Source organism: Chamaea fasciata, unplaced genomic scaffold, assembly GCF_029207755.1.
Source record: "Chamaea fasciata isolate MVZ Bird 193981 ecotype frontalis unplaced genomic scaffold, bChaFas1.0.hap1 SCAF_3, whole genome shotgun sequence".
NCBI classification, from domain to species: Eukaryota; Metazoa; Chordata; class Aves; order Passeriformes; family Sylviidae; genus Chamaea; species Chamaea fasciata.
The window spans coordinates 2,622,613-2,636,214 of NW_027094088.1; the positions used below are offsets into that span (position 1 = coordinate 2,622,613).

At 50.0% G+C, this 13,602-nt stretch overlaps 1 protein-coding gene across 1 annotated transcript in view; it reads right to left on the reverse strand.

The window, feature by feature from the left end:
- SPRED2 (sprouty related EVH1 domain containing 2) overlaps nt 1–2,702 on the reverse strand; it is a 57,604-nt gene extending 54,902 nt beyond the window's left edge. The window contains exon 1 of the mRNA XM_066177750.1: nt 2,407–2,702. Within this exon, the coding sequence (XP_066033847.1) occupies nt 2,407–2,453 (47 nt within the window). The 5' untranslated portion in view covers nt 2,454–2,702. The remainder of the gene's footprint in view (nt 1–2,406) is intronic.
- Between the last annotated feature and the right edge of the window lie 10,900 nt (nt 2,703–13,602).

Genomic DNA, 13,602 nt, shown 5'->3' on the forward strand with positions numbered 1-13,602 from the left:
TTTAAACGGCATCCTGACAGTGGTCCTTTTTTTTTATTTTTTTTTGGTAATCTGGCTGCTAACATTTGCTCACAGTGCACTCAGTGAAACAAGAATAGCTATGCAAATTAAAGCCAGATATCTAGGGCAAATAGCGTGCTACACTACCATTGTTCTGACAGCTTGAGAAAACTTATCAGAAGAGCCTGTCCTTATTTCTTTTAACACCATATATATTGGAGAAGGGGGAAAAAAAAAAAAATCAAATCACTTCACCCACCACCGAAATGAAAAAACAACCCATGAGTCACCGACTTCAGCAACGCTATCAATCAATGCAAGGCTGGAAGCGAGGAGCTCACAGAGGAAGCCATGGCTTGCCTAAAACACCTCGCCGCGCCCTACAAAGCCAAGGCCTGCACCAAACCCTGGTAAATCCAACCAGGAGAGCCCCTGGGATGTGCACTGAGGAAAGGACCACGAGGCATCACGGACCCTGAAAGTCAACGCATCCAGACCTCAACGAAAAAGCTTTCAGCGGCTCGGGAATTGGTTAGGTACCAGCTCCCTGTGGTCATCAGCATTCCCAACCTTCAAGGGATCAAGGCACAGTGCTGCTGGCTTGACAGGTGACCCCAGGAGAGTGGCATGACCCAAGAGCTTCCACGCACATGAAAACCATCAGCTGAAGCCTCTGTCAGCATGGCAGCGCGGCGGCACGTGGAAGAAGAATTCCCTCCAAAACAAACTGCAGCCTACAGTCAGGGAAGAACAAAAAAAAAAACCCCAAAATCCCCCAGCTAACCATCAGAGCGCCAAGTGCTTGGTGTTTAACACCAACACTCACCTCTGCACTGAGCCCTGCAGGAAAACAGGTTTGGAGCAATATCTTGCCTCAAGATGAGGGCTGGTGAGCGCCAGATTGTTGTCCGCTGAATTGGGTTAGGTTTGGCCCCTAGGTGTTATCAAACCCAGAGACTGGGACCCACTTCTCTTCCTCTTGTCCAATTTACAGAGTTTAAAAAAAAAAACCAAAAACACCCAACCAAATGAAGAACCAGGTTTTTAGTGGAAATGAGCTGGCCACGTTTTTCCAGCCTGTTAGGTCACGCCAGTCTGCACGCAACTATTTCTTCGGTGTGGGTTTGTTTTTTGTTGTTGTTGTTGTTGTAAGAACCTTACCAACTTCAAAATAACCACGATTTTAGAAGCTACGTATAAACACGTATTTATAGCCTCTTCATTAGGAGCTGCCAAAATAACAATTCCTCTCAACACACACACATTGGGGGCAGAAGCCATTTCCTTCACCGCTCCTATTTCCCCAGTAAATCGCCCCGAAGTAAGTTCACCACGATGGAAGCGTGGCACATGCCACCAATTACGGCATTTTTTTTTTTTTTTCGGACCTCAAAACAGAGCCAAAAAGTTGCACAATTTCGACGGTGCTTTATAAAGCCCTGCAAGGAGTTCGTTTTAAAGCACGGTGCATCCTATGGCGCTTGGCACCGACCCAGTCCTGCACGCCAGTGAGTCATTCCTCTTGACTGTCAAAACCCCGAAGGAGATAGCCAGGAACAGCCCTTGGGCCAGCGCGGCGTGAAAGAGCCCTTCCTGCCATTCCGCTGCAGCAGCTTTAGGTTTTCATTTTGGGGAAGAAAGCATTAAAAAAATAAAGGGGGGAGGGGGGGAGGAAAAAAAAAAAAAGCGCACCGTCGGGCATTTTAAAAGCCTCGGCGCGGCATCTCGGGCGGGGGTTTATTCGCGGGGAGGCGGCGGGAGGGCTGCGGGGCGGGGGTGGGCGGCGGGGGGTGACGGTGAATGGGGAGGCCGCCGGTGACCGGGTTTATGAATGCGGCGTCATGTGACGGCGGCGGCGGCCGCCCTCCTATTCACAAAACGGCGGCGGCCGGGGCGGGGATCCGCGACGTCGTGTGTCCCCCCCCACCCGCCGCCCCGGCTCCGCTTCCCGACCCCCCCCTCCGGCCCCGGGGCTGCGGGGCGGGGGCGCGCACCGTTCCCCTCTTCCCTTCCCCGCCGCTTCCGCCCCCCGGGAGCCCCCGCCGGGCGCCCCGAGCCCCTCGGCCGGGGCGGGGAGCGGCGGCGGCGCCCCCTCCCTGCCGTGCCCCGGGGCCCCGCACCCCGGCGGGGCCGCGCCGCCCTCCCGGGGGTTTTTATGAATGAAAGGGCCGTATGCAAATGAGCGCGGCCCGGGGGGAGCGCGAAATGGCGGATGCGCGGGCGGGCGGCGCGCACACGAACGCGCGTGTCCGCGTCCCTCCGTCCGCCCGCGGCCGGTCCGTCTGTCCCTCCGCGCACGGGGTACGGGCGTGTGCGACCCGCACCGGTTCCCGCCGGGGCAACAAAGGCTCCCCCCCACCCCGTTCCGTGCCCCTCACCCGCCCGCCGCCCCCGGCCCCCGCTCACTCGTCAGGGTAGGCTTCCTCGGTCATCTTCTCCCCGTCTAGGCTCATCCCTCGCCGCGGGCGGCCGGGCTGCGCCTCCGCATCTTCCCGAGCTTCACATGGCGAGGGAGGCCGCGCCGCGGCGGGCCGGGGCTGGCGGCCGCGCCGGGCCCGACGGCGCGGGAGCGCGGGCGGCGGCGGCGGGGGGAGAAGGGGGGACTACGGCCGCGCTCGTCGCCGGGCGGCGGCGGCCGGGGGCGGAGGAGGAGAGGCAGCGGTCAGCGCGCCGCGGGGGCGCGGCGGGGCGCGGCGGCGGCGGCGGCGGCGCGGGGTCCGGGCCCGGGGGAGCGGCGCAGCGCCCGGGGGCAGGCGGCGGCGCCGGGCCAGCCCCATGGCCGCGATCACGCCATGGCGGGGCGCCGCGGGGGGCGGCGGAGCGGGCGAGGGAGGGAGGGAGCGGGGAGCCCCGGCAGGAAGCGGCGGCGCTGCCGCGGCCGCCGGGAAGCGGGCAGGGCAGCGCCGGACTCCGGGCGGGAGGAGGAGGAGGAGGAGGAGGGAGGGAGCCGCAGCGGCGGCGGCGGGGAAGGAGGAGACGAGCCGGCAGTGGCGCCGCCCCGGCCCGGCCCCCCGAGCCCCCGCGGCGCAGCGCAGCGCCCGGGGTGCGGTCCCGCCGCCTTCGCCTCCGCCCGCTGGCGCCGCCCCCCGCGCCGCAGCCCCCGCGCCCCGCCCGCCGCTGCTCCCGGCCCGGCCCGGCCCGGCCCGAGCGGCGGGGCCCGCCCGCCTGCGGCTGCTGCCCCACGGCCCGGCTCGGCCCGGCTCGGCTCGGCCCGGCTCGGCTCGGCTCGCTGGGTTCAGCCTTGCGCAGCCGGACCCAGCGAGACCTGGCTCAGCCTTGCCAGGCCGCGCTCAAAAAAAATCACGGAATCGATCGGGTTGGAAAAGATCTCTGAGATCATCGGGTCAGTCAGACCGCGGCGCTGAGTGCCACGTCCAGCCTTCCTTTAAACACCTCCAGGGACGGTGACTCCGCCACCTCCCTGGGCAGCCCATTTCGGTGCTTAATCACCTCTTCTGTGAAGAAATTTCACCTAATGTCCAACCTTAACTTCTCCTGGCACAGTATAGGAGCGTGTCCTCTTGTCCTGTCACTGGTTGACTTGGAGAAGAGGCCAGCCCCAAAGCTGGCCACATGCTCCTTTCAGGTAGACTAAACAACTGAACAACCCCAGCTCCTTCAGCCACACTCCTCATGAGATTTGTGCTCCAGACCCTTCATCAACTTAGTTGCCCTTCTCCGGATGTCTTGGCACACCTCAACCTGACTTCTCCCAAGCTGGCTGGATTCAGCCCAGCCTGGCTCAGCTTGGTTTGGTTCGGCCCAGGGCAGCCTGGCTCCGGGCAGCTCCTCATCGTGGCTGGTGAGATCCACAGGAAGCGCTTCCATGCCGTGATGCCCAGTGAGTGATCTGGCAGCTGGTCAGTAGAAGAAGCACAGGGAGCCAATATTGTCCCCACAGCAGTACGTGCTGAGATTCAGGTGCTGTTTTCTCACCACCTTTGTGTTCTTCCCACCCCACCTTGCTCTCTACAAGAGCTCCAATTGCCCCTTAGAGCCACATTCAGGATTGCTGTGAGGTACATGCTGGCATGCTGGTGACATCGTACAGCTTTTCCCATAGGTCAGTTCAATGTTTTTTGCTGCAATCAACAGTGCCAAAACTGCAAACACTACCAACTCGAGTTCTGTTCGGTGCTACACCGTGGCATCTGCCCTCAGGACTTGCTTGGTCCACAGAGGAGGGGTAACAGGAGCTGACTGTTGAAAAGATAGTTTAGCCCATGAGGTTGAGTAATTAGCCCTGAGTTTTGGTTTTGATTCCTCCATCAGGTCCTCTGTGATGGAGCAATCCTGGGAGAAGAAATGTGTCTGTACCATGTAAGCACATCACCTTGCCCTTCAGCTTTTGCAGGCGCCTCCACTGCAGCATCCCTTTCCCACTGCTGGCGGGGAGATGTGCCCTCTCTGCTCTCCCTGCACTGGGATATTCAGTCTCCACAGGGCTGCAGTTCCTAAGGGAGTCACATACTGATTTAACTTTCAAGTCTAGTCCATGGGATTTAGTCTTGAAGGGGCCTTCAGATTTTAGTGTGGAAATCGTGTTTCTGCTCCGCTGGGTTTCCGTTTCTAAGTGCTGTAAATTTTCTTTCCAGGAGCAGAAGTGGAAACTCAGAGAGAAATCTGTGGACTGCTAGTAATGAGATGGAGGCAAGAGCTGATGGAAGCTTTGAAGTCTTCTCCTCAGGGAGAAGCAGCATGTCCTTTGGAGGTAGTACCAGAATCTGCAGCTTTGTGGCACAATATTATAGTAATGCTCCTGTCACTGCTAGAGGTTTGGCCATATCACCAGATAATGTATGAGAGTGCAAGCCTGCTGCCCTCCCTTTGGCAGACACCTTTGGGTGCTCTTTTGGGTGGCAATGCTGCCTATCCCCCCACCCCCTTCCCACCCTTTCCTTTGCGAAGCACGGTTTGTCACCCCCTCGGCTGTGCTAATGCATCCCCCGCTGAGGAGTGACACTGCTGGATCTGCTAAATGGCCCCAGCTAATAATACCCCCCCGATACCTCTTTCTTTTGGAAAGTTATTCGAGCATCCAGCTTGCAGAACGGCATGATAAACATCTTGGCAAGGCTGAGCTGGCAGCAAAAGGAAGCGTCAGGGCAGGAGTAAGAGGCTGGGGCAAGGAAATGGCAGGAACGTCTTCAGCTGCTGTACAATAAGAGGCCAGATGTAAGGAGTTGACACATTTCCATCCATCCTATGTCTTTTCTTTTCCCCCAAAGGATGCTGAGATTGCACAGACCTCTAAAATCCTCAAAATCCTTCACGCCAAAAATTTCTGTGCTTAGCAGGAACATTGATGATTGCCTGAAGTGGGGAGCGTGGCATTTAGCAGTTGGTTACTACAGGAGCAGAACATGAGGAGAGTTATAGCCATGTGAAAAACCCAGGGCACAATCATGTAATTAAAAGGCCATTATAATGGTTATACCTCTGAGGAGGACTGGGTATTAATCACTGTCTGATTAATACTTGAGAGCTTGTCTGTGTGATCTGGATGTATTTTTATGTGCTTATGTTGTGTGTGCGCATATTTACCCCGATGGTGAGAGGCAAATGTGTCTGAGGCTTGGAAGCTGAAGTTTCACTTGATCTAGCTTCTTGAGTCATTTCCTGTGGATTTGCAAGATCTCTTATTTGATCTCTGCTTTCACTGTCCTGCCAATTTGCAAGCTGCTAAGTGATTTATTCTCTTAATGATTTCTCTCACTCACTGCACAACCCCTTTCTACTATGACTTCCACCGAAGTATTGGATTTTATTTTTCTGATATTCAGGTTACTGTGCCGGTTCTTTCTTGTAAGTAGCGTGCTTGAGCTGACTGACTGACTTTTCTGAATGAAAAGCTTCTCTCTCAGAGGTGTGATTCCTGTTTGTGCTTTGTGTTGTTTGTATACAGAGCTTCTGCTCAGACGCACAGAATAGCGCTTCCCTGCGATGCGATCGTTAAGGTACCCAGAATTAATTAGCCTTTGGTGGCAGAGCTTCAAGGCAGCAGCTCCTGCATACTAACCATTTGCCTGCTAGGACTGTCCTGTGTTTTATATTCCAAAGGAACACTGATTTTGCAGAGTTATACTTTAGTTGTTGCAGAGAACCCTGTTTCTGCTTGGGTTGGAATAAACTTCCCTGAGTGCTGTTACACCCTCAGCTAGCACTTATTTAGGGTGAGAACCACTGGAGTTTGAAGTGTCAAAGTTTAGGATGGGCATTTACTGCAGGCTTGCAACGTAGCCTCCCACCTTCACTTACTCTCACTTGTAAAACCTTTCAGCCTTTGAGCTGAAATCTTCCACACTGTCGATTTAAGAGCCTAAATATGAATGTTGGTACCCTGTTGACTGTGCTGAATTCAATAATTTTTCCACTGACTCACTTGGTGACTTTGAATGAGTGAGGAGTGGAAGTCAGCAGTCCTGAATCATGCCGTCCTCCAGACAATTACCCCCCTCCCCAATAATTCTTTGGAGCAGCAATCATATTGTAAAAGCAATGATTACATCTGTGTTTTTCCCCATCATAATTCCTCAGAATTTAAGAGCTACAGAAACAATCTGCAACATTTGTGGTCAGAGTGAAGCCTTTCAGGGCTGACACTTTTTGGGAGGTCACAGAGTTTGGAAATACAGAGTTTTTTTTCCAGCAGGAGCGAGATTTTAGCATGTGGTTTGGAGAATTGTCGGGATGCTTTTGGGCACCTGCCAGGGGAAGAGGATGTGGAGAACTTCTTTCAGTCTTCCCAGGATGTCCTTTTGGAGGCTGGTAAAACCAGAGCAGGCAAGCAGAAAGGACACTAGCTGCCAGATGAGCTGACTATCCCACTCCTCCATTTTTTGGTTTTGGTAAACTTGCATTTTACTAGGACAGCAAGTAGCAACATTGAGGGGATCTCTGCGCTGTTGACTGTGTGGGTTTTCTGGACACCAGGGGATGGATCAGCTTGGGCAACAGCAACAAATGTGCTGATGGCTGGGAAGGCATTGACCAGTGCACGCAGTCAGGCATGAGTCATGCCTGTGGGACAAATCCGGTGTCATTTGTAGCTGTGTTCCTCAAACCTCGTGCTCTCCTTCATCCTCTCCCAAAAATAAAAGCGAAGTTTATTGAAATGGGGAGATGGTGAAACCCTTGCTTTCCTACTGGGCACTCTGTTGCCCTCTTAATATTCAGCAGTAAGTGATTTATAGCCCCCCTGACATGGTGGTTTGGTGTTTCCTTTGTGTGCATAACTTCCTTTTGATATAAAGGGATGATAACAGTCCTGAATTGTTAGTCTCACAAGCACATGACACATTGTGTTTGTGGTGCAGATAGCAGGAAAATGCTCCAATCTTGAGTTCAACACTTCAGCCTTCCCACCCCCAAATTCCACCCTGGTGGGAGGGTGGCATTAGCAGGTTTGGTGAGACAGCAATGTTGGTGGGGGTGATTTCTTCACATATAGTGGTGCAGGATGATTGTTTTGGGAGTGCCACCAGAGCCAAGTCCCTTGCATGGACTCAACAAGAGATGGATGCACAGCTGCTTCTTGAACTTTTTGTGCACGTCTTTTTGTGCTGAATGCTTGGAAGGAAAAACTGCTACAAAGCCTTCACTTACTGCTGCCAGTCCTGCAGCAGTGCTTTGCTCCTGTGCTTTCCCCACTCAGCATGACCATCATATTGAAAAGTAAGTGTGCAGGAACTTTGCAAGTGTCACTCCAGCCTCCAGGATTAGTCCTAAAGCCAGGCTACTTTTGGCACGAGGGAAGGGCTGCTCTTGTCTCCAGATGCCTTTCCACCCTTGAGAGGTTTCTGCATTTTTGATACAGCTGTATCCGGGGCCTCATGGGAACTGAGCAAACAGATGCCAGATAATCTGCTTTTACTTCAGGGAGCACAGAAGTGGATGGATCTCAGAAAAAACACTGGAGCTGTGCACACCTTCTCCTCCCCTCCTTGGGGGTTATTTGAATTAGGTTTGAACCTTTAAGTGTGTTCCAAAAGGCTGCCTTCTGATAGGCAAACTTCACTTGGGTGTTCCCGCCTTTCTCTCACAGCTGCTGTGAGACCATCCCCTCTGAACACCCCCGTCCCCTTCATGGCAAAGCTCTTTGATCAGCCTCGGCAGGTGACATGATGAACAGTTGAGTGACTGCTTCGGCAAAACCAGTTTTTGTGGCTTGACCTCCTTTTGGCACCCGGTGTATTGCTGTGAGTACAGGGTCCTATTCAGTGTCTGAGTGGTTCTAATTGCAGGTTTACCCAGTCTAGACCTGGCTGTGGGAGAAACCCCCGCACAGGTATCAATCAGGAAAGGCTTCTGGAGTTAAATGAAGCATTTGGAATATGGAAATGCTGACATGGCTGGGTCAGATGTTTGATGGCGGGTGGCACACAGGGGAAATGAGTTGTATGTACCCTGCCTGTATCCTCATTTACTCAGCCTTTGGCTTCAGGGCTGCTCGGTGACACTGACCCACTCAGCCCTTTGCAGATGCTTGGCCATACTTAATTTCAAAGGGTGCCAGTCCACCCTCTTCTCCAGGCAGATATTTTCCCTCGTGTCAACATCCTCATAACAACTCCAGCTAGGCAAATATAGCACATGGCTTATGAGTGTCCTGGAAGGACTCAGAGTGGAGAGTTAGAGCTAAAGAAGGCTCATGGTTAACCCCATGCACCACTGAATAGCTTTGGGATAAGTTGCAGCACATGATGAAGAAGCTGGGAGAAGAGTTTAATGGTCCTGCAAGAGAACACCTCCTTAGACAGCCACCCTTCAAGATGTTCCCAAGGATTCCCATGGAAAATAATCCAATGCTCCTTTTATGTTGTGGTAATCACACACATATTATGCTTCCCTGCCCAGTTCTAAGGGGAAAAGTTAATTAGTCACTCCACGCAAAAACCTCTGGGGACTGTACATATCCTCCAGTATGGATGCCAGCTCCACCTAGAAGGGAATGAAGACTCACAGCTCTGCCCTGTGTGTGGTTGTTAGCAGAAGCTGCTGTTTGCAGATGCAAGGCCTTCCAGGTGCCCACTGCCAGCTGCATCCCCAGCAGTGTTTTCTGCCAGGCTTAACAAAGCCCAGAAATGCAAGCCCAGGTTATGAGAGCTTCACACCTACAAGCCCAAAAGCACAAGCTTGATCCTGCTCACAGAACTCTGTTGTTTAAGACAGTAGACTCTCCAGTCTCTTAGAGGAAAAAAAAAAAAAGAAAAAAAAAAAGAAAAAGAAAAGAAATAAAGGGCTGGTTATTGCTGGATGCCTGTTCTGACCTTAAAAGCTGAAAGTAAAAACAATCCAAGATATGGGGCGTGCTGAAGTGGCAGCTGAGGGGCTTTTCTTGTTCCTCCTGTAGTTAATGCCACCGTGCTAAATTGGGTAGGAGTGGGGATTAATTTAAGGTTTAGGATGACCAAGAAGAATTATTTAAAAAATAGCAAATGGACAACATTCTGAAAAATAAGCTTCAGTTCCTCAACCTTGACTTAAGCTGAAGAGACTATGAAGGAAGCCTCCATATCCATGGCAGGTAAACATTTGCCTTTGATTCTGTTTTTCTCTTCAAGTCTAGAAACCCCAGCATTTACACTTAAATGGATGTGCTGTAAGCTATGTTTAGGAAGAGAATTTCATCCCCTCCTGCACGTACTTTTACACATGATAATTATTTGACTGCAGCTTTGCAAAGTATGGCTGGAGGGATGGTTTGAAAGGGAGGAGTTACATGGCACTGATGAAAACTGCCTGATTCAGCCCCAGTGAAGGAAGTGGCAGCAGGATCAGATGATCCAGAAGAGATATTTTATTTTAAATAGCCATTATGGACCTTCAGTGACTTATGGTGAATTCCTGCCTCCTGATTTTATATACTGGAGAACACACGTGTATGCTGGAACCATGCATGTCTTCAGGGTCATGTGCTCAGTGTGGGCATGAATCTCTGCATTTTGTCACCATTAAAAAAAACCCCAAACAACAAACAGAGAGCTGGAGAGCTTATGAAGATGACATTTTGGTGAATGATGGTATTTTTTTTTTTAATACCATCGGTTTTGTCTTCATCAAACATATTCACAGAGTTTGGGCTCTTCCTTTATTTTTTGCATTCTGCCTCTTCTCTCCCACCTGATCTGTTCCTTCTATACACTGGGAGTTGTAGTCCAAAGCTCATTGAGGGGTGAAAGAACTGCTCTACAACCACGTGGTCTGGACGCAATACCGTGCACATAACTGCTTCTCCTTGTGCCAAAGACATTGCCACACTACCAGGATTTAATTTGTTGCCACACAAAATGCTCTGCAAAGCTGTGACACTGAAGCACTTCCTATAAATTGGTTCCTGCTCAGCCCTAAAGAGACTTGGCTCTTCTTTTTGATGTTTTTCAGTCTAAGAAAGTAACAAACGTGGAAGGTCTCCCACAAGACTTGATCAAAGTCAAAGTGCCACAACAGCGGCACGTCGTTGTATTTTCTTATATTGATTTTTCAAGGATTGGGGTGGAGATAATCACTGAGGAACAAGAGATCTTGAAAAAAGATTTTAAAATATAATAAATTATATACTGTGACTTTTGATTTAGTTAGAGTATCTGTAATCATGTCTGATCTTGCATGCAAATTTTCATTTGTATCCTTCGCAGTCATTTGTAGGGGTGGAGGAGAGTGTTGGTCTTCCATTACAGCAGAAGGAGTTACAGCCCAAGGAGATACCTGGGTGTCAGGAAGAGGACTTAAACTCAGGAGCATTTGGGAGTCATTTGAGACAACAAGAAGACAACATCCATTCGAGTTTAATTCCTTGTGTGTGCTTGTGTGTGTCACAATAAATCACCTGAGACCCTCCATTCCCCTGTAATTTACTATTGGAAAGGACAGAAATAAATTCTGACATATTTGTGAGACATACCAGAATTACTCCAAACTTGGAATTTTGGAGCAAAACGAAATGCTTCAAGCTTAAATAGCACACTGCTAATTCTCTTCTTATAGTTTCTGTCATCATGGATTAAAATGAAATGCTGCCCCATCAAACAGAACGTGGTTTTGTAGTTGTTTGCCTTGTGTGGCCTGAGTAAAAGTGCATTTCCGCCCTAGGAAAATCCTTTATGCCTTGATTTCCAAGTTCAAAAATAACTCTCTGCAGATGAAACACGTTTTTCACCCTTTAAAGTAGTGTTTTCACCTACAAATACTTGCTGCCTAAACAAGAGCCCTTTCCTTTGCACTTGTGCCAACACGCAACTTGGATAAAGAACTAAACTTAGATTCGTAGTTATTAAGCTTCCACTGACTTTTTTTGGTTTTGTTTTTTTATTTTTAAATAATGACTGTAAGACATGTGCCGTCTCTCTTCTGAATTTTAATCTTCCTAATGAAGGTGTGTTTGAAGAAGGCACACCCTTCAGAAGGTGTTTTGTGGTATCGTCTCTGCGCCTTTAGCGTTGAAGGACCAGCTGCCTTTTTTTCAATTTTAAATGCACTTTTTTCAGGGTCTTACATCACAGAGGCCTAAATTAAAACACACTTACCATAAAGGGGCGCAGCACATGCATTCATCCTGGAAATTGCACCGCGACATGAAAGATATCCAAACACTACGTGTAATTTGGAGGATGAGCAAGCCTTGGCCTTTCAGATGTCCCACGTGAGGGAAGCGCACCCACGGCCCGCAAAAATTTTAAGCTTCTGAATCATGGAAGTCGGATCTTAAAGCCTCTAATTCCCAGCTGAATTAGAGATGTTTGACTGGGAAAATTCAGCCCAGTGCTGGATTGGGGGGTGGCCAGCTTGCCTGGTGGATGTGAGCCTGTGCAGGAACCCCTGTGGTCCAACACCCAGTCTGACCCAGGGAGATGCAGAACTCAGGGATGGGCAGCTCTCACTTTCTGCCTCCCAGCTCCTCCTCCACGCATTATTCAGGCTCAGGGATCAGGATCTGGTGGCTCCCCATGGCATGAAAATTTTGCTCAGTGGTTGGCAGGCTGAGAAGGGCTGGTCATGCCTTGTGTAAAAAATTATTTGATTAGCTCGAGATGTCTTTCCCCTAATTAAGGTTCTTGGAGAAAATTTTTTCCTCTCTGCTCTGGTGGTATACACCAGGAGTAAGACCACTGCAGATTTATTTTGGATCTATATGCCATGGTGAGACCAGCAGCTGGTCTTTAACTTGCCACAGGCTGTGCAGAGCCCCTGCAGAACCAGAGACCTCCTTTCAGGCTTCATGGGTTTAATGCCACATTTTTTCTCCACATCCATGGCTCCCAGGAACTAAACAGCAGCTTCAGAGAGCCTGCAGGCATGCAGAGGGAACCCCCAAACTTCAGCTTGAGTGAGACTCCCCTTCCTGCCTCTATTCTATGTTAGCTTCACTTGTAACTGTTCAGGGGAAAGATTTTTTTTTTTTGCAATCTTTCAACTATCAGATATTGGCAATCCCTCTCCTGGAGTGCCACGGTTGGAGTGTATCCTGGGCTAACTTGGGAGGCACAAGGCTCTCCCATGTCTGGACATTGCAGTAAATGTTATTCAGCCTCCTGTGGGATTACTGGGCTCTACACAAATGTCCTAGCCAAGCTCAGAAGGAAGAGGAAATATGGGAATATATGACACCAGAAGACACTGTCTCCCTTGGTATTTTTGTCTGTAAAACAATGGCTTACAGAGAGTTTTTAACTGAAAGGTGTTGTTGACCTCTTTCCTTTTCATTTTTTGACTTTTGTTTCCTGTGGGAGGGTCTCTGGAATTCCTTAATGTTGTCATCAAGTCCTAGGGATTTCAGTCTTTTAGTTGTGCTACTTCTCCCAGGTTGCCAGCAATGCAAAATTGCTGAGGGAAAACATTTCTGTTCAAACTGGAAGCCACGAATACAAGAGCTTCTCCTCCCAAAGGAAATGCTATTTCTTCCATGTCCCCAATCTTACATCTTTGCTTTGTACTCAGGTATTAATACTTGAGACTTCTGAGTTTCCTAGAAATTCTGATTTACTCTCCTGCTGAGCCTGTGGAACAGGATAATAAATCCATCTTACTTGGGAAAAAAAAAATGAAAGAAAGAACAATAAAACCCTAATTGAAACATTTTGCTGAAAAATGTCATGGCATAGTGATTTTTGAAACAAAAGCCAAAGAAATACTTTTTGCTTTTCTAAACTAGGAAAAGAAATGCATGTGTGTGTCTGTTCAGTTGGAGTGGAATTGGAAAATCTTTGTCTCATATGCGGTGCCAGCTTCAGGAAAAGAAGAGCCTGGCCTTGTCTTCTCGTGTGTATTTGTGTGTTTTTGTTGTCAATATTTAGGAGTCGGTCTTGGGAAGTTTTACCGTGATGTTGAGGAGAAGGCTGCAATTCCAGGCACTAAGGTGGCTCCTTTGGAAAGACTGAAATGTGGCTGCCTGCTCTTAGGTGCCCATGAACTCCTCTAAAGCCACAGGGACTCTGCACCCCACTTCTTTCTAACTCAGAACAACCAGATGTCCAAGGCCCGGGTCCATTCTGAAATCCCAACAAGCATCTTTGGGATACTGCTTTGGCCCAGTTTTTCTTTCTGGATTTGATTTTCCTTCTTGGGTGTGCAGTGACTTTAGGGTGCATCACGCAGGACCTCAGT